At 44.0% G+C, this 20,679-nt stretch overlaps 1 protein-coding gene across 3 annotated transcripts in view; it reads left to right on the top strand.

The window, feature by feature from the left end:
* TENM3 (teneurin transmembrane protein 3) overlaps positions 1-20,679 on the top strand; it is a 407,467-nt gene that overhangs the window by 323,758 nt on the left and 63,030 nt on the right. Inside the window, exons 12-15 of one of the 3 annotated variants that reach the window (XM_037055127.1) lie at positions 5,181-5,207; positions 6,747-6,764; positions 7,691-7,837; positions 19,984-20,200. In XM_037055127.1, the coding sequence (XP_036911022.1) occupies positions 5,181-5,207; positions 6,747-6,764; positions 7,691-7,837; positions 19,984-20,200 (409 nt within the window). The remainder of the gene's footprint in view (positions 1-5,180; positions 5,208-6,746; positions 6,765-7,690; positions 7,838-19,983; positions 20,201-20,679) is intronic. The other 2 variants (XM_037055128.1, XM_037055129.1) reach the window with 2 other exon arrangements.

Below are 20,679 nucleotides of genomic sequence, written 5' to 3' on the forward strand. Positions count from 1 at the left end.
AACTCAAGGAAAAGACCAAATGGTATTCACCCAGTTGTCTATTCAAGACTCTGTGGCTCATAATGGCACTTTTTCAATTGGACTGACTTTATAAGATTTGGGTTATCTCAAAGCATCTCTCCCATAGAATAGAAATATTTCTGGGCTGACTTAAATCAGGAAAAATGGTACTGTATGTCACTGTTTTGGAATGTGTTGGCATAAATAATATTCCAAACCACAGCATGGTATTTTGCTTGGGTAGGTGCATATAAGAAGCAATGTCTCTATACAGATAATGTTTACATCAGATTTCCAAATGACGAAAGGAATAAAATATGCAAACTTTCAAAAGCAGTTATTTGGAACAGGTTTTTCAAAAGAGTATCACCAGTGTCAGAGGAACAAGAGCCCTCTCAATTCCATGCGCTGTTCCATTCCAACTGTTTTCCGTTACTGGCCCAGCCTCACTCACTAGTTGTTAAAAATTCAAATTAATGTGCATCTCCTAAATAGGGCAAAATGTTTGCAGTGTTTTATCCTGGTCTTAGAATGAGAATTCTGTGATGAGAGAGAACATTTTAAGGGCCTGAGTGAATGGTTTTATGGTGTTCAAAATCAGGTCAGCACCATAATCCCTTACGGCAGGGTCCTCAGTGATAAACGGTGAGCTCGTACCAGCTAAGGAGCATCCAGTCAATGCAGTGCAGCTCGCATGCTGATTTAGACAGTTGTCAATTGGAATAAATAGATTTAATATGTACTCACACGCAGACGATACCTTTTCTGTCATTCTACGGGACACGGCACGTGAATAATCTGAAAACAATACCTACTTAAGACTTTAATGAGATACTAATGTGAATCATTTTTTAAAGTCTGTGTTATAAAGTATTATGAAATACACGATGCTGAATAGAAATTTGTCCTCGACTCCAAGGACTTTCAGGAACAGCCATAGTGGAAACTGCATCTGTATTTTATTCTGTGCTCCTCTGATTGAATTATCCTCATTTGTAGATGGGCCTCCAAGATTTTATTGTTGTAATTAAGATGAGAAATATTTTCAGCCTTCTGGACGCTGTCTTATTTGCCTAGGCTGCACCCAGGATTCAATTCAGGAGAATACTGTGCTACTTAATATGCTCCGACCACGCACATTGTCGATGGCAGAAGCAGTGTGAACAGTTCATAACCACACACATCAGCAGCTACCAATACACAAACAGTTTTTCCTTGTGAGCTGCCTAATGGGTATCTAACCGGCGTGGCTTGCCTTTGTTTCTTCTCTGTGTTTTTACGCATCGGTGTAAAGGAAAGCAAACTTGGAATGATTCGTGTTCATTTTAAACCAGCAGCCTTCTTCAGGACTACTTTCCAGCAGCTATTTCTTACACAGCATTTATACATCAGCTGAGCTGCTTCTGTTCTTTGATGTTTCAAACTTCTTTCTCTTTTTTTTTCCTGGTTTTCTCCCGCAGTTTTAACATCTTGCCAATTGGTTTTCTAAACTGGGAGCTTTTAGAACAGGTTATAACCATTCTTATGAAGCTGTGTGAACAGATTAATGTTTCAAATTAGCTTGGATTTTAATTTTAGTCCCTGATGAGTGGAACCTTCCTCCCACACCCAGACATCACTGTCTTTGTCTACCTTTACAGCAGATAGACCGAGGGCCTCCGGCGCCTGGTCTTGGCACTGATGCTCTGGGATAACTGTTTCTGAATGTACAGGGTCCCACAAAAGTAATGCCTGCTTGAGTGTGGCTGGTAGGGTAATAACATGGGTGTAATAATTTATAGTTACAATTTGGACATTTCACCTACAGTGACAATATGGAGTGCTTGAGTGTGGTAGTGTTGTATTACAGAATGACATGCCTACCATTTTGTAATAAAAGGGGGGGGGCATTATTTGGGCCAGACCTTGTATTTTGAAAGAGAGACAATTAAGGCCAAGAATTCACCCTGGCATTGAAAAACACTCGCCAGGATTATGCTATTTAAGGGAGAGAAGCCACCTGGTGCTTTCCCAAGGAAGCCACGCAGGTGACTTGGCCAGAGCGGCGGCACTGCCCTGTGGCTTTGGGGAAAGAAATAGCTGCTGAAATTCCTAAAATTCATGGGAGGTTGGGAATGACTGCACAGTATTTCTCGATCTGTTCATCAGTTTCTTCTGCTGAAGAACAACTCTTTGTTTCCAAATCCCCAAGAAGAGGCATTATGATACAGTGGTTAAGAGCAAGCAGTGTGTCCATGTCCCCTGGATTATTCTGAACCTGGTGTGAACCAGAGAAGGAACCCCAGGCCAGAGCTGGGTATTTGGGAATTGTTAATAGATCAGCCAGGAGCTCATAATCTGCTAGTTACGGACTGAGAGCTCATGGAGGAGCTGATGTCACATGATCATGTTTGCGAGCATGTGCACACTTTTTCCCGGGAGATGATCCACAATTTTCTCCACTTTCCTCAGACCTGACACACAAGAAGATTTAAGAATCATGATCTTACAGGAAGTACAGTTCATAGTCACCCTCTTTGTTCCACACGGGTCTTCTTAAAAGATGAATAATTGGAACTCCTGGGAAAGTATTTCATGAATACGTTTTACCGGAGAATAGTTCCATTAAAGGGCTCCATTTTATGTGTCTAGCACTCATTTTTATAAGAGTTTTCTTCTATAAAGAAAATGTAAAACTTCTTAGTAGATCTAATAGGAATGATTCTCCTTCAGTGTCAGTAAATTTTTTTGCAATTTAATATGCATTTTAGCATTTGTTGGGCATATTAATTTTTAAATCTGCTGTATTATCTTTACGATTATTGCTCCCAATGGCTTCTTACAGCATGCCTGCATTTTTCCAATGATTTACTGAAGGGGCTTAAAAATGGGTTTTTTGGCTGCAATTATTATTTTTAATCATTATTTGAGCCTCATATAGTGACATCTCCCTTTAACTTCTTGATTATGTAGGAGCGGGCTTTTGCAATTGTGTCAGAAATGTTATTGTTCACGATATAGAATACCAAGGGTGTCCCACCTTTCGGTATCTCTGGGCCACAGTCGAAGAAGAAGGGTTGTCCTGGGTGACACATTAAATACACAAACACTAACGAAAACTGATGAGCAAGAAATAGGTTTTAGGTAAATTTACAGTTTAGTGTCGGGCCACATTCATAGCCATCCTGGGTTGGATGTCCTCACATAGTTGTTTCTCCCTTTTTCTATCTTAGTTTTAAACTATCGGCCTCATAATGATTTCCTGTAACATAAAGTGCAAATGACAAATCTTGGTGTCTTTTTTTCTTTAGTACATACGTATATTTTTCTTATGGTCAGTTTTTAACTTTTTGCAAAACTTTTGTTCATTATTTTTAATATTTAAAGTGTGTAAATTTTGACCTTCTGTGTATTTTCAATGTATTTTCTAATTTCAGCTTCACTTTCGATGTTCTCTTGACTCAATGACAAACTTACCTTTACCACTGTTTTTCTATCTGTTTTGCATAATTGATTCTGTTTGCTAAAATAATGGGAGTGGCTAGATGAGAAATAATTTATTCCTACTTCAAAACTACTAATCGAGGTCAGAATTAATTACATTCCTGATTTTGGTTGTGTTAACTGAAGCGAACCTTGTCTGAAAGCCAGAGGCTTACTCTCCAACTCTGATCAGTGTTATTAATTTTTATAAACTAAGAACTCCCTCAGAAATACTAGCCTATCTAAATCAGAATGTTTTAGACATTATTAAGAAGCTCTACTAGATTATATAAGGTGTAGCATGAATTATTAAGAAATCCTATGGACGATGTTATTCAATAATACATTTTTATTTTCCTGTTTGAATACAGAATCATTTGTGATAAACTATAATTTCAGAGTAGACCTACCCGTTTCTTCCTCATCTACATCTCCCCTGCAACATATTGTCAATTAGCTATAAACACACTTATTTTTAAATGCAATTCTGAAGCCGCTAATGGGATCCTGTGGCCAAGCGAAGGGTCCTTTTATGTACACAGTACAGGTGTGTCAGAACCACTTATGGCCTCGTTTGCACAGATGATGGAACTATCAGCCTTGAGCAGCTCCTACTGAAAGTTCCAGTTTAAATCATTCAGCTAAGAGGGTAGCTACCAGCGGCACGTATCAGGAAGGAAAACTAATCAACAGCAGTGTCTTTGAAAAGCTATTTTAGATCATGAAAGATGTATGAGTTTTGACAAAGCAAGAAGATTTGAGGCGTATTAGGAATGTGTTAGATCTCCATGCGGGAAGGAGAGGGGCATTCATGTCTCTGTTCAGGAGGGAAGGGGCGGCCTCCCTGTAGCCTGGTGAGAGAGGAAAGGAGCAGGGACCGTCAAAGACCCTGTCTTCATCCTGACCGTTCCTGCCAAGCTCTTGGGACAAACGAACCTGTTGCCAAACGAATCCTGAAAAGAAACAGGATCTCAGAACAGCCCGTACTTCCTGAGGGACAGTCCGTGAGATATACCAGCGTCCACCTAACACGGAGTTTAAAGCTACTGATTTCATCCTTTTCTACTGAACATGCCTTTTTCAATAATACATTAAATTTGCTCCGTGTGCTCAAGGGTTCTCAATTTCTTTTTCTTGCTTATTTATGAACCGTGATAGTCTGACAGTTTGCAAATACGCAAGTAACCCAGGAGGGCAGGTACACGAAGCAGGACCTTGTCTCCCAGGTTGAAGAAAGAGAGCATCAGAGCTCCCAGAAATGGCTTCTCCAGGGCCTGTGACATCCTCTGTCCTTCCCCAGTGTAGCCCTGATGAAACTAGTGTGTTAAGAACAAACTTTGAAAACACTGGATTTTTTTCTCACTCCCCTCCAACAACCAAAGTTTGATTATTTGTAGACCTCACAGTTGTGGATTTCCACAACTCCCTGGCAGATGGGTTACCGGGTGGGGTACTTTGAGCAGCCCGCGGAAGGTAGCGCTGGTGGGCCTGCATGCGTTTCCTGAACATGCGGAGCATTGCCTGGAGTCAGGGCCGCATTCGCTAAGACATGAACGTGTTGCATTTTTCGAGGCTCTGAAGTGCCTCTCTGTCGTGTTATGTGAGTCTTACGTCAGCTGCAGCTACTTGATTTGCATGTAAATTCTGAAAATTTCCTTGTCCCATGTGACACTTCTGAAATGTCTGTCTGTTCTTTCTTTCCTTTTTAATTTCTCAAGCTCACTATTTGGATAAGATAGTTAAAGGTACTGTATACTTGCTCTTTGTTGACATGTCTCCATATATATTCTGTAACTGTGTATCAGATTGCATTAGGTATGAAAAGAGACTGTTTTTCATGCATATTTTTGTCAATTATGAGTCAGGAAATGCCTCGGACTTATAGTATCAGGACTTAAATGTCTGTGTCTCATTTTTATAATTTTGGGTTATCCCAGATTTCATCCCTACGTCAAGGGCTTCACTGGAACCCCCAAACTGAAGATAACGGTTCATTTGCTGTTTTTTGTTTATTTATTTATTATTTTCCATTTTCGCTTTAAGTTGTTGGCAACTCCTCTACTGAGCGTTAAATCCTAGATCAGAGAGTCGCCATCTTTCGCTCACTCTCGTACCACAAAATAAGAAATTGCCAATCTAAAGAAGATTTGGGCTAACATATGTTGAGAGAACTCTCATTGATCCTCTTAAGAAAACTGCTTTGGCTTCTTCTCAATGTGTTGAAGTCCATGCGATGCCACAATCTGTTTTGTTATTTTCTAAAAACTACAGAAACACTGTGCATTCTGTAAAGCAAACAGTAACAGGGCACAGCAGAAAACAGCAGATCCTTTTGTCTTCAGTTGTCGTAGAAATAGGTGAAAAAATAGTTTTCCTGAACATTCCCTTTCCCTTCCTCCTCAGATTACCTATTTTCGATCCCTTGTTTGTGCTCTTCATTAGAATATGCAAATATTCATGGCAATATCCAGGCTTTTTTTTTTACAATATCTCTATGCACATGCAGTCAGCTGCCTCGCCTCTCCATCAGAGGGGCAGGTTAATCTTTTTCCTTAAAGACAAAACAGAAACCTTCATAAAGAAAATTCACTTTTTATGTATTAAATAACCAAGAAATGCAGGCAGTAATTGTCTGAAAGAAAGGAAGCAGCAAAATTAATCGCATCTGACCTGATGGTATCCATAAGTATAATTTTATAATACCCTGCCTCAAGAGACTGTCAAAATATTCTTCTTTTCTGTTAAGTCTAATCTTAAGAGACAGAATGTCTCTTGGCGATTCTTTCCAGTTTCGCCGTGGAGGAGGGGAAGCCAATATAAGAGTACTTCTCTGAACACACACTTAAAATTTAAACATCTTTAAACAGATTGTCCCCTTAAATTCTGTCCCCCAAACGAGAATAACATTCCAATTCTAAGAAGCGGTCTAACAAACCCCGATTTCTATAGCAAGTACTTTTACTAATATGTATTTTATACCAAACTGCAAATAATGCTGTCCAAAGAGACCTGATTTCTAACCAGTGCCTCTCACCGCGTTAGAGCATTGATGTCTTTGTGTCTGTCAGCGTCACATCAAACTCATAGACACAGCCACCGGAAGCTCCCCGGTGTCATCCTCATGCACAGGTCATGTCGGCTGCATGCCAGATTTCATCATCAGAAAGGCGCAAAAAAAACTGTTTTCTTTAAGTGTCATGTTAGACTGAAACAATTATAGATTTTGGGTATATTAAATTATTTTAATTGTTTCCCAAATTTTCCCTTCTTGCCCATAAAAGCAGACAAGATAGGATATAAAGGTAACAGCCTAAAAGCCTTAGGGAGATTGTCACCAGATATCACTTCTCGCTCTCTGTCTTGAAGCACGTCACTACCGTGTTTTTGTTCAGTCTATCGATGTTTTATTGTGGTCCTTATGGTATTTCATTTCGTCCGTCCTAAGTAATCAGATATGCACAGCTACCACATTCAGTTGGAAACCCTGTCGGTCCTGTCCCATCCGTATGCAGCCTGAACCCCGGTGTTTGTTAGAATAGACGCTACAGCTGCTTCACTATTTCCTGGGCTTTGCTTATTCTGTGACAAGGAATGTACTCCTGGCATAAAGTATAGTCATTAATACTGGCCTATACTTTGTGCAATGATTTAATGCACTGTAATTTCACATGAATACACGGCAACTCTGGGGCCAGATAAAATTAATGGTCTCTTTTGAACATCACGCATAGCCTCATCGTCCACTCTCATGCTTTTGAATTTAGAGGGAATTTGTTAAAGCAACGAGGTACTGTAAGAAGGGCATGTCCCAACGAGTGACCGCTAATGTGTCCCGCAGATTAAAAATCTATACCAGGGAGTCTGAAATTACTGCATGGAGATGCTGCTTCACACCATGCGATCAACCAATTGACCTCATTGCTTTGCTGAAGGAAAAAAAAACAAAACTTAAGTTAATTTTGTCTGGCCCGCAGCTAGTTAGTGGGTTGTTGCATATATTTCTGTCCTGCCCAGGTAAGTGGTGTCTCAAGGGTCAGGCCAATCAAAGATGCCACTTGGAGAAGAATTAGATTCCGTAGATCGTGTTGCTGTTTCTATACATGTGCAATTACAGTATTTGTGCTGTTCACAAAGGCCTGTTCCCACTCAGTGTCCCTTATCTGTTCATCGAAGGCACAGAAACGTCCGGCACTCAGATCCCTCCTGTTTTCCTTGTGTCTCTGGACAGAGGGCTGCCCGGGTCTGTGCAACAGCAATGGCAGGTGCACGCTGGACCAGAACGGCTGGCACTGCGTCTGCCAGCCGGGGTGGAGAGGAGCGGGCTGTGACGTGGCCATGGAGACCCTCTGCACCGACAGCAAGGACAACGAAGGAGGTAGGATGCTTGGGGTGTGAAAGCAACGGTGGGCTGGAGCGCAGGTGTCTGAGGTACAGCGAGGACATCGTTCTCTGCTGCCCCCCCAAGGCGCAGATCCCCAAGAATGAGCCTGATTGAAAAGTGCGTGCATACAGGTAGGGTGTTTGTGTTCCCTGTTGTCCCCAAGATTGTTACCATCTGGGGAAGAGGCAGGGTCACCAGGCTGCTGGGTGATGCGCCTTGTTCTCCATCCCTTTTCCTAACTTCCGGCAACAATTGCCCTCCCCACAGTATGTAGGGCCCTGAGAATTGGGAGCCCCAAAACAGTAGTTGAATATAACTCAACAGCCCGACAGATGCCAGGCGTCTTCCTGGCTCTTCTGTGGAAAGGCCTGGATGCCAACGTGAAGCAGTAGCGGACAGCGGGCCCCTGGAAGCTGCACTTCCTCTCTCTCCCCACCCTCCACTTGACGCCCTGAGAAAAGAATTCCAACACTCCACCCTAAAGGTGGCTTTTTCCCTGTGGACACGCTCCCAGCTGCTGTCGCTGAGGTTCAGAGACTGGAGAACCAATGTAGTTGCCCTTCTGGCCGGTCAGTTTGGCGTGCCTGTAGGACTGTGTTTTAGAAAGACTTCAGTTCCCGGCTGGGCATCCCTGGTCACTGTGGGTGACGGCGTGTGCCCCACTCCCCTCTTCATGTCATCTGCCCTTTGGGACTGTCCACATGGGCAGTAGATAGAGTGTCCATGATGAGGGCAGGTTTCAGAATCGTGTCTTCACCCCAGCTCATAGTGCTTCTGTGACCTCACGCAAGATTCTGATCTCTCTCAGCTCCAACTGCTTCACTTGTGAAACAGGAACAAAAGTGGTTTTGAAAGGATTCAGGGAGAGAACAGAGGTCTTTCCCATTTCTCCTGTTGCCACGCACAGAGTACGTTGTATACAGCAGCTATTATTAGCCGATTATCTGTCTTGTGCTTTCAAAAGTGCTCGTTTGACTAATTGCAGTTCACACAACGCGGTCGGAGAAGATGCGTCAGCCTTCTCCTTCCTGCAGAGTGGGCCTGGCTCCTGTTGTCAGAGGCGTCTGCTTGAGGGCCAAAACTGGCCCTCAAGCTTTCCTGGTACCCCAACACATGCACACTTGTGCACGTGTGCACACACACACAAATGATGCATGTGCATGGGAACACGTGCAGCCCGGGCCCCACGGTCCTTCTGAAAGCACATGTTAGTCGTGTCTCATCTTCCCGACAAGAAGCTGCAATTCTCCACTTTAGTTCTGAGCAGACTGCACTGTTTCCACGGTTTTCTTTTCACCGGGACTATCAAAAAATGAGCCCCAAGTTCTGAGCTGCAGCCTCCGTCGCTTTCTGCTCCGGCCTCGCAGCTTCTCTGCTACCTTGTCGCCCCCGCCTCCTCTTAATCGCACGTGGTGGGAATGGGGGGCATCCGTCCTCTCGGAGCCACAGCCCAGATGGCAGCTTTCCTCGTCACTGCCCCCGGAAGCCCCTGTCCCGTCGTGGTCTGTTGCTGCCCTCCCTCCCTGGGCAGATACTGAGGAGTCTGTCTTCTAGAAGGGGATCACGTTCGGTAGGTCACAGGCGCTCTCAGAGGGAGGCCGGCTGCTGGCCACGTCTGCAGAGCCACGGAGGAGTAATTGACGGGCTTGTCGGCTCGTCAGTGTTGTGATCAGCGAAGGAGGCTTTTCCCTTTGCTCAAAATGTATCCGCTGTGAGTTGGCCTCTTTCCCCCTTTGTTTACTCGCAGTAGCACGGAACTGGCTGACTCCGGGCTTGCCTCTCCGGGGGGAGCCCCGCTGATGGAAGGCCTCCCGCCTGGATATTTCACACCGTTTGTATTCCTGTCCCAGACCCAATTTTGTTGATCTTCTGAGAAGGAGTCTCAGCGCCTCCTCGGAGACTGTAAACCGGGTGCCTAATAACCTGAGCTCCAGGGCCTTGGGGGCCAAAAGCTGGGCTGTGAGTTCGGAGACGACGTTCTCCTCCTCGCACCCCCAAGTCGAGACGCGCCTCTGACAGTGTTACATGAGGGGGCCGAAGAGCACGTTTCCAAATTGGAGCAGTACCTGAAATTCCGTGGCGTACGGTAAACGGTACCCTGTACAGATCCGCTGTCTGGATTCCGCTCGGTGCCGGAGTGGTGAATGCGGCATAAGGCAGCGGAGGAATCCGATTTAGCACATTCGGTGACTGGAGAGGAAGAAGACGTTGCTTTGGCCCCGTCAGAAATTAAAGACACTGCAAAGAGCTGCCAGTCTGGCCTGAGCTGCTTCGTAGAACCCAGTCTTTGTAAAAAGACAGAAAAGGAGAACGCGAAGGTTCCTTGCCCTTTCCAGAACTAAATAAGGTAGATTTATAAAAATTGGCAAGAACAACTGTATATGGAAAAGTAGCGAAATGTGTGTCCTTAGAGCAAGCATTTTCCGTGCCCTGTAAGGCATATTTTCCTTTGCCAAGTCCAGTGCCCCCACGTCCACTATCTAAGCCTGCCGTTCCTCAGTGTCCCAATCCCAATGACCAGACGCCCCTGTTTGCCCACAGAGTCCCACCTCCCCGGTCGTCTCTGGAACGCTCAGGAGAAGCAGCCTCACAAGGGAATTCTCCCCGAGCACTAGGGGGCGCAGTAAAGCAGGTTGGAGGAACCCGTTTGTAGTCACTCCCTTCACACCTCCAGGGTCCTACAAAGCGGAACCTGCTGTTTCTAAAGGGTCAAATGAATAGCGGTTGGGCACAGAGGGGCAGCAGTTTTTCAGAACTAAGGGCAAGCTTGCACCCACAATGAAAAAGCCCTGACCAAGGTCTCCACCTGGATGGGACCAACAAGGTGCCCCCCACTCTGTCAGGGGTCAGAGGCTGCTGAAGCTGATTGTGTGGACCAGACAGGGAATGGTGTACGGGTGAGATTTCTAAACTCACAGTGGAGCTCAGGAATGGCCAGAGAGCTGCAGATACCGTCCCCCAAGGGGCATGGAGACACTTCGGGTGCAGCTACCAGACAGCCTGTGGTTGCTGAGAAAGCTTTCAGAGCCAATGACCAGCAGTACATGCCCAGCTGTGGCTTATAAATATTTCCTCTCCAACCCTCTCTTCACCATCAAAGCCAGCCTCCCCCTAGACGGAGCCATTTCCGGTTCTGACCCCAAAACTCACCTGATGGAGAAGTTGCCAAGAGCAAAGAGAAGGCAAGGGAAGAGCTGGGAGCCGGTCACTATTAAAAGCCCTGTGACCTGGGGTGACTTAGGACAGCAACCGGCACTGCCTCGTGCGTTAGTTCTGTGACCCCCCTTCTACTTGGCCATCGGACTGAGGCATATGTACCCCTCACCTCAGTAAGAAAACCCTGTCTGTTCTCGAAGGCTCTGTCTGTTATTCTTACTGGGAGAGACTCTCCAGTATACATGACAGGCACTCTACTCAAATGGCATTAGCTTTAAAAAAGAAATAGAAGTAGTAGCTTACATGACACAGTTTCGGAGACAGCTGCATAGGTGTTCAGAGAGATCACAAAGCCGGGTTCCTTCATCTGTCACCCGAGCTTTGTTCTACGTTGGCGCCATTCTCTGCCCGTCTCCACCACCGGCAGCCCTGGGGTGCGTTCCACCAGGGTGAGAACCCCAGAGGAGGCGGGCGCCTCTTCCTGTGGTTACGTGGGCCTGAGCCTGGCTTGCTTTCATTGGGCTGGCTTAGGTCACCTTCCCAGAGGACAGTTGGAGTGGTGTCACCAGAAGAAAGGGGTATGTATGTGTACTGGGAAGGCAGGAAAGGGTTCTCCTATAGGGATGTTTATAGCTGAACTTTGTTTTAGTATAACCGGACAATGCCCTTGGTCACTATTGCGTATGGCCAATAGACTTCCCTTACTCTCGGGAGGAATCGTCTGTTCTCTGCCTCCTTTACACCCCCAAATTCCAGCCCGATCGCTTGAGAACAGGAAAGCCCCTGCTAAACCTCTGACACGCTCTGCGTTCCCCCGTTGGGGACGGAGATGGGCGAGGCGGCCGTTCCACTCCCTGATGCTCGTATATGGGTGTTGCTTTCACCTCTCCTGCCCACTAGGAATCTCACTCGGTGGGGGGGGGTTGTGACTTGAAATAGCTCCCCCTATGGTGCTCCCACTGTGCAAGCATCAAAATGCTATCGCTGGCCACAGACAATTCTATCTATATAGAAACTTGACGCACTAATTAACAAGATGACGTCTCCAAAATGCCTGATCTCTGGCACTAGTTACTGTGTTCCCATCTCTCTTCTCAGTAGAGATCTAGTCCAAGTTCCCTTCGACATCTAGCTTCCCCGTCTGGTCCCCACTGGCTAGCTCCCCTGTGAGTACCTGGGGCGTGCCACTCGGGCCCTCTCCTGGGTACTGGGTGGTGGAGGGCACACAATGGGCTTCAAGCTTCGTAGTAAACTTGTGCAAGTTTAGTGGAACGCCAAAATATAAATCCTATCAGGAGTGAGACATGGTACTTGTAAGCAGATACAGTTATGTGCTGCCCTTCAGAAGTATCACTTGGTGGAGACATGTCAGGAAGAGGCACCTAAAGAAGCCTTTTATTAAAAGCATTTGGAAAGAATACTTGAAGAAGAAAGAATAATTAGCCCTGGACGAGTGGCTCAGTTGATTAGAACGTCATCCTGTACACCAAAAGGGGTTCAGTTCCTGGTCAGGGCACATACCTCAGTTGCAGGTTCAATCCCCAGTTGTACAGGGGGCAACTGACTGATGTTTCTCTCTCTCTCACTCTCTCTCTCCTTCTACCCCACCATTCCGCTCTCTCTAAAATCAATAAGCATATCTTCGGTGAGGATTTGAAAAAAAGAAAGCAAAATTGAATTGAGGTTATCCATAAGTTAGAAATTAGAAACAGTGATAAGAGATAAGAAAGGAAAGAATAGAAATGAAAGGTTTCGACTACAAGAAGACATAAGAGTTTGCCCAGGAGTAAAATAGAGGAGCAAAAAAGGCAATGAGTGAGTGTGACGAAGGGGTGGGGTGTCTGAGTTACAGATCACCGAGTGAAAATGGAGGAAGGACTTGACAATGGATTCCTTTAAGGTTCTAGCAGGGAGATGAGACCATTGTGTTCTCTGAACACGTGTTTCAAAATGAAAATTAAATAAGTAAAATGAGAGTGACAGAACTGGAAAGAAAGGGCACATGGATAAAAGAAGAAGGAAGAGAAAAAAAGACAAGACATCGTAAGCCCTTCCCAAAAGAATCTGGCTCTCAGAATTCAGAGGGGTGCTTAGAGTCTCAAGCACTAAGATGTATTTTTCTGGTAGACAGTTGGGGGTGGTCCATTACGGGATTCCCTCGAGTTCACGAGATTCTACCGGATGCTGCTTTAGTGGAGAGAGTCGGGTTAGGGTGAAGCCTTTTAAATCCGCAGAGTGTGGGGCGCCGTCAACCCCACTCAGGGAAAGCGAAGCCCATCTTGTGTTCTCCGGAGCGAGGACCCCATTAGCTTCCTGATTGTTTACAAGGAACGTGGGGCTTCGCACTTTCTGAATGAGCTTCAGAAGGGGAGGAAACTCAGAGCCGCACAGGCTGAAAGGGAAGGTCTCCCATGTTTTGCACCCACTGCATTAGCTGCCAAGAGAGCTGGGAGGGTAGACGTGGGCCACCCTCCAGAGGCGCGGGTCGTCGCCACCTTTCTCCCCACAGCAGGAGCCTCCATCCTCTCGGACAAGGTTGTGATGAGTCGTCATTGTGCACAAACACTACATTGTCATGGTCAACGACCTGAGCAGTGTCAGCCACTCTTATGCAGGTTCCTGCTCCTCCTCCGGGGAATTTATATAAATATCGGTGCTGTTTAACTTAAGTAGGATGGGCACAGTTCTAAAACTGATTCTGCCAGAGAATATATCTGAGAGTTTGTTTTCTTTATGCCGATACCTGTAGGCATGTCTCATTCTGTGTCATAGAAATACAGGGGCACCGATTAATGTTACCACTGCTACATTAATAATAATTTAGTTGTTTCTTATTTTTTGCTGTTAGTCTAAAGACAGATCTGTAGTGAATCTGTATGTTTCTGTGCAGTATATCTGCATATAAATCTTTGTGTAAATGGACAAATATTACTTTTGCATAGATTGTTAGAAGTGAAATTGCTGGGTCAAGGGGTATTTTCATCTTTAATTTTGAGAGCAACTGCCAAATGGCCTTGTAAGTGTGTTTCACTCTCTGTACCTCATCCGTTCAAGAGTGTTTATGCCCCTTGTTCATAGTTTGTACGTAATCATTGCCCACGTACAAAATTGTCCAACAAAATTAAAAATATGAGCCCTGGCTGGTGTAGCTCAGTGGATTGAGCGCGGGCCTGCGAACCAGAGGATCGCAGTTCGATTCCCAGTCAGGGCACATACCCGGGTTGCAGGCCAGTTCCCTGCAGGCCAACTCCCAGCAGGGGACGCAGGAAAGGCAACCATACATTGATGTTTCTCTTCCTCTCTCCTTCCCCTCTAAAGATAGGTAAATAAATAAATAAATGAAATGAAAAATATGGATTTTTCTGACAGCTGAAAGTGACTGCATTTCTATTGTTTTAATTTGCATTTCCCTAATTGCTAGTTAGATTGATTATCTTTGTATATATTTCTTGACCGTTTGTATCCCTTCTTTTGCTAGCTGCCTACTTATTCTCTTGCCCATTTTTTTGATTGGTTGCTTGACTCCTCCTTTTTAATTTTTAAGACCTTTTGTTTATTCGGTTTATCAACCCTTTGTTAGGGGTGCTGCAGACATTTAATCCCCAGTTCAGGTTTGTGTTTCACCTTTGTGCGTGGTGCCTTTTGTCTTGCAATAGTGTTCAGTTGATGGGAATTAAATTTCCGTAACACTGAACCTTTCATTCACCAATTCTGAGTTTTAAGTCTTCATAAATAAGGCCTTTGTAACATTATATGTAGCATTTCATGTCCTTTCTTCCAAGGCTTTTTATAATTTTGTGAATTGCTTTATGTCCAGTTAATCAAGAACATTTTAAATACTTATTGGAGTGAAAACAAAACAGGACTCCAAAGAATGGCCTAGCATCTAAGGGCAGGGAAAAGTTGATAAAGGAATACCAGTAGATGTTTCTACTATGCCTTTTAAAAATATTCCTTTTTATTTTTATTTATTGATTTTAGACAGAGGGAACAGAGAGAGAGAGAGAAATGGATTTGCTATTCCACCCATCTATGCATCCATTGGTTGATTCTTGTATATGCCCCGACCGGGGATTAAACCCACAACTTTGGCATATTGGGACAACTGAGCCACCTGGCCAAGACGAATGTGCTTTTAAGACATTATTTTGGCTTGTTCAGATTTCACAGTACCTAGGAACTGAATTTTTTCCTTCACTTAGCAAATATATCATATGCAAGTTGGGGCCAAGAAGTATCTCAGAGGCTGGGGATGCAACAGTGAAGTACATGACCCCTCGGGGAACACCCTGAGACCGTTGTCTGAGCTGACTTCGGAAGGAGGGGGGAGGGGGGAGTCAGAGCCAATCAGCGGTCTCCCGGCAGAGGATGCAGCCATCATAACAGGTCTTGTCAGCCATGTTAAGGTCTCCTCCCCCCTCAGAAGGCAGCGGCATCCAAGTACAGGAAGAAGTTCAGCTAAAGAAGTAAAATGATCAAAGTTGATGGGGTGACGCCAACCCCAGAGAAGGAAGAGGTGGAACAAGATGGGGGCCTGGGAAACCAGCTATTGTTGACATCTTGGCAAGAGGCAACCATGGAGTGTAGCCTGGAGGGTAGTTTCAGTGAAACGGAAAGAAGAGACCGATTTCAAAGGGAGAAGAAAAGAAGGAGCTGGTAACTGTGTGCAGAGAAGAAGGGAGGCAGGCGCGGAGTCAAGGATGACATTTGAGCTTCTCCTTCAGGAAACTGGAGGGCAGAGCGTGGAACCGTTTCCTGACATAGGCCATACAGAAGAGGTGGCATGGGTAGAAAGGGTCCCATGCTTTTAGACATGTTGAGTTTTTGATGCCTGCGTGATATCCAGGTGGAAGCTCCCAGAAGGCAGTGTGTGGCTATGGAGTTCAGGAGGATGATCAGCCTGGAGTCTGTTGCACTGAAATGACGTGAGCAGGGAGACTAAAGTGAAGTCCTCAAGAAAACTGTTATAGGCCAACCAAGGGGGTACAACAAACCAAACCTGATGCCAGTTCAGTAATAAAGAAATAAATTTCAAGCATATTGCAGAATGGTGACTTAAAAAGGGTAATGAAAGGTATACCTATACACTTAAAAAATTTTGAAGTCCACAGGTAAGCTTTCTACCTCCCCTTCTGGTACAGAATGGAGAGGGGGGTGCTAGATGCTCTGGGGGCGGGGCTGGGCATTATCCTTTGAGTAAAAAAAGAAAATTTACTGAAAGGAGATTCATGACTATTTATTCAGTCAATAAATCAAGTTTTGAAAAACAGATTAAGACATCCATGGCTACTTGAGAGAAGAAAGAGTTTTGACAAACAGATTGAAGCCATCACAGAGGGTAACCTAGGAAAAGACGCGGAGTCAGAAGTTTTAATAATCTTGCAAAATGTGCCTTGTTTAAATCTGGCAGAAAAAAATATCAAGAATTATTTCAAGAATAAAAAGAAATAGAGCAGGGCAGTAACTTTAAAGTAAGACCAGAGGCTGACAAACTGTGACCCCTGGGCTAACACCTGGTTTTATAAATAAAGCTTTATTGGAACACAGTCACGCCCATTTATTTACATACTGTCTACAGCTGGGCTGCTTTAGTTCTTGCTATAAAAGCAGTTGAAGAGTTATAGCAGAGACAAGATGGTCCACAGAGCCTAAAGTATTTGCAAAATAAGTTTGCCAATGAGAACCCAAGGGAAGACAAGAAGATGTTTTAAAATGAGAACTAGAGCAATAATATTATGAATTGAGTGAAAGCTCAAACTGAGAAAAGGCCCTTAATTTTTATTGACATTGTTATTCCGTGCGTTTGAACATTTCTGATTTTCTTGAGCTTTTTTATGATTAATTTTATTAGGTACAGATTTTATACCAATATAAATGTAAGCCAAGCTGATACTTCCAAGATTAAAATGCAATCTCGATGATTTTGAGTAGCTATTCCACAAAAACAAGTTTGCCACCATATATATTTGGTAATCAACTTAGTGGGACCCGATCGCGCCAGCCATATGCGTACAGACAGAGAATGAAAAATGTTTTCTCAAGTTATAGGGAGCCAGATGCATAACCATCCGTCACTTGCTTGGGCAAGTCACTGATAAACTCTGCGGAAAAATAGCAAACAGTCTGCCCCTGCATCTTGGCTATGGAAAATGAGATTCTGTCTCTGATTGATGTTAGCAGAGAGACTTGTAAAAATGCATTTCCAGCTGATCAGTTCAGAAGGTGTCCATCCCATGCAGTTTTACGACCTGCAGACCACATGCCAGATGTACACTAGCTTTTTGTAAACTAACAAAGATGAATGACTAAATCTAAGCCTTTCTCTTTGGCCACTGTACCCTAGATTGCCTAAAGGAAGACAGGGTGGGAGTATTGTGGGAGAAGAGAGTGGGGAGTATTTAACCCTTCATTTAGCAGATGAATGGAGATACAGTAAAATACAGTACTTAGAAATACTTTCTCTGTCAAGTAGCTTCTACTCATGTTAAAGAATGAATATAAGGGGAAAACCTGAAAGAATATTAAAGGTTTGTGTTGGATTACTCTCCCAAGCAAATGAATTCTAAATCCACGGAGTTTTGTTTTTTAGTCAAATTTTTTGAAGTCAGTAATGATTTGGGGGCCATAGTTCAATGGTCTATGACTTTAAAAATCTGAGTCTTAATAGCTGGGCTTCTATTTCTTTGAAAGAGATGGAGGGAAAATGCACTGAATGGCATTATTATAAACCCTCATGAAAAATAGGCCTATAGCACAGTTTCATCTTTCTTCCACTAGAAATACTGAGAAATATTTAGACATTTTTCATTTTTATGGCCTTTTGGCTAAGAAAGTAATATTTTAATAAATTCCAATTAAATTTCAGAGCTCAATTTCATTGATTTTATTAAAACATGGTTTTCATTTTTTCAAAGGAATAATATGCAGTTTTAAACAATTAACAACACATTTTTAGAAGCGTGACAGACATCTACATAAAAATCTATCAGAAGGAAACAATACGTCATAAGATCTGCCTGTTGGAAATTCTGACTCAGACATCTTCACGTGTATAGAAATTGTGGTAACAAAAAAATTAAAATATTAATGTAAAAATGAGTCCAATGCCAGAAATTTAATTTAAGTATTTCACCTACTAAGCTTTTACTTTGAACTGTAAGGAAAGTAGTGAGAAGACTTTTGGTTACTGTCTCTAGAAAAACTAAGTCCTTTCAGTTCCGAGGGACAGAAAATCCACCCACACAAGCACGAGAAGAAGGGAATGCCTTTGCCTCTGAAATCGCAAAGCCCAGGAGGTCAGGGGCAGCTGGTTGCAGACCCCCCCGGGGATGTCCCTGTGACCTGTGGTTTTGCCGCCCCAGCTCTTGGCTCTGCTTCTGCTGGGATGGCTGAGTCCCCAGGCCCTGAGCTTCTGCACCTTCAGGCGGGTGGGGGGTTGAGGGGGGTCTCTTAGAAGTTCCTGCAATACACTCGGGTTAGACAAGTCGGGTCGCATGTACATTTCTGATCCAAACATGGAGGACAACATGCACTTGGGGGAGTTGGGGGCGATGGAGAGATCCCCAAATGAGAATTCAGAGCTGTGGCCCCAAGAAGGGGAAATGAGGGCTCGGAGAAATCACGAGTGTTCACCACATTCTTCTTCAGGTGGGCAAGACCCCTTAAGGACCCTGAGCCAGGACCCCTGACCTGGTTCTTACTTCACCTGTTTTTGACCTTCTTCTGGACTGACCAGTACAATTCAATTTAGTCTGTTTTCTTTTGTCTCAGTTTGCTGTCAGATAACGAAGGGGCAAGCTTATATTCTATTAATAAAAGCAGCCTACAGCAAAAAAAAAAAAATGGCTACTGCGTTTTTTTATAAAAGTTATTTTAAAACACTTGTGCAAATAAAATATATAGGTCAACTAGACATTTTCAACTGAGTTTGCCATAATAGGATTCCGCCAAGACCTGATACTTAGGTCTGAAGATTTGAAAACTATTTTGTCAGTTCTCCCAAGAGGGAGTAAAGTCTTCAAAAACCAATGTTTTTATTAATCAGTACTGAGAAATGTACCACCACTGGCAAGCAGATGAAAACGTATGTATCAACTGGTCAGTGAAATATGAGCTTAAAGGAACATGTCATCAAACCATCATACCCTGACACTCTTATCCACTAACGGGTTGGTTCGTATGTTTCAAACAAAACACGTACATGGACCATGGAATATGGTTTCCCCCTGGAGTCCCCAGAGAAGTCACTGGAAAAGTCTTTGTGGCCTTGACTTTTTTGTATCACCCACACTGTAGGTCAATGTTTTGTGACAGTTTCTCGTGATTTCCAGTATTGGAGGCTTATTTACATTTGCCGCATTTTAAATTAACTCTTCCATTTTAGAGAGGCATATCCAGAGCTCAGGCTCGTGTTTAAAATGTGAGAAGTGACCTTAATTTTGTTTGGAACGCACTTTTATCTTCCTTGGGAGAGCAGTTTCTGTAAAAGGTGGTTGACTAATCTCATCTATTTTGTGTTGATTTGTATTGGCTTCATTTCACAGACTGCTATTTTCTGACCCTTTCCCAAATCAGAACTTCACCCTCTGTAGGTCCTTATTTATTTACCATACACACTTACTACATTAGCTCCTAGTGCACTCTCTCTGAAATATAGAAGGCTTGAGTAGTCATACTTAAAACTAATCCATATTACTTCATGCTACTAATAGATTGTCCTAATTAGTGATTTTTTTATTTCTTATTCAGAATCAACATACAATTCTTTTTGGCCATCTCCAATCTAAACATTTACTTTATGCAAGGATTGTGTTTATAGTTCATCTGTTTCCAGAAAGTGTACCTCATGGGACTTACTCTCAGATGGGGGGTGGGAGAAGGAAACAAATCGTTGGATGTGAAAAAACCGACCCCCACACAAAACACATTCCACAGCGCTGCACAGGGAGGGGAACCCTCTCACCGGTTTGTGTTCCTCTCTGCAGATGGTCTCGTGGACTGCATGGACCCTGATTGCTGTTTACAGAGCTCTTGCCAAAACCAGCCCTACTGCCGTGGACTGCCTGATCCGCAGGACATCATTAGCCAAAGCTTACAGTCACCGTCTCAGCAAGCTGCCAAATCCTTCTATGACCGAATCAGTTTTCTTATAGGATCTGATAGCACCCACGTTATCCCCGGAGAGAGTCCTTTCAATAAGAGGTGAATGCTTCCTCTCCTCATACAGATTCGTAGGGGTAGCAACAGTTCCGTGAAATGCTGACGACTGTGAATCTGAGGACAGGGGTTTTTTTAAATACGGTGTTTCCTCTTTCGGCAAATGCCTCACCAAACTTTGCGTTTCAAGCACTTTTGACACAATTCACACACTTAGTCAATTTCAGTGCCTGCAGCAGAACAGGGCGTCCCATTAAGGAGTCAATAAATCTTCATTTAACTAGTTAGCACAGTTGGAAATGTTTCCAAAGAAGCAGTGAAAAGACCCCAAAAGGCGAAAGAGAAGTGCCCTTTTTTTTTCGCTGAGCTCACTAAATAATATAAATGATGAAGGAACGGAACGGAACGGCTGACGGCAAGGCAGTCGGATTGCAGGAGCTGTGTGGCTGGTGCTTTTCAGAGCAGTAAGGACCTGAGAGTAGACCCGTAAGTGGAGGCGGGTGTCTCGCGACTCCCTGAGCAGA

Source organism: Sturnira hondurensis, unplaced genomic scaffold (assembly GCF_014824575.4).
Source record: "Sturnira hondurensis isolate 20B ecotype Veracruz unplaced genomic scaffold, ASM1482457v3 Scaffold0008640, whole genome shotgun sequence".
Classification (NCBI taxonomy): Eukaryota; Metazoa; Chordata; class Mammalia; order Chiroptera; family Phyllostomidae; genus Sturnira; species Sturnira hondurensis.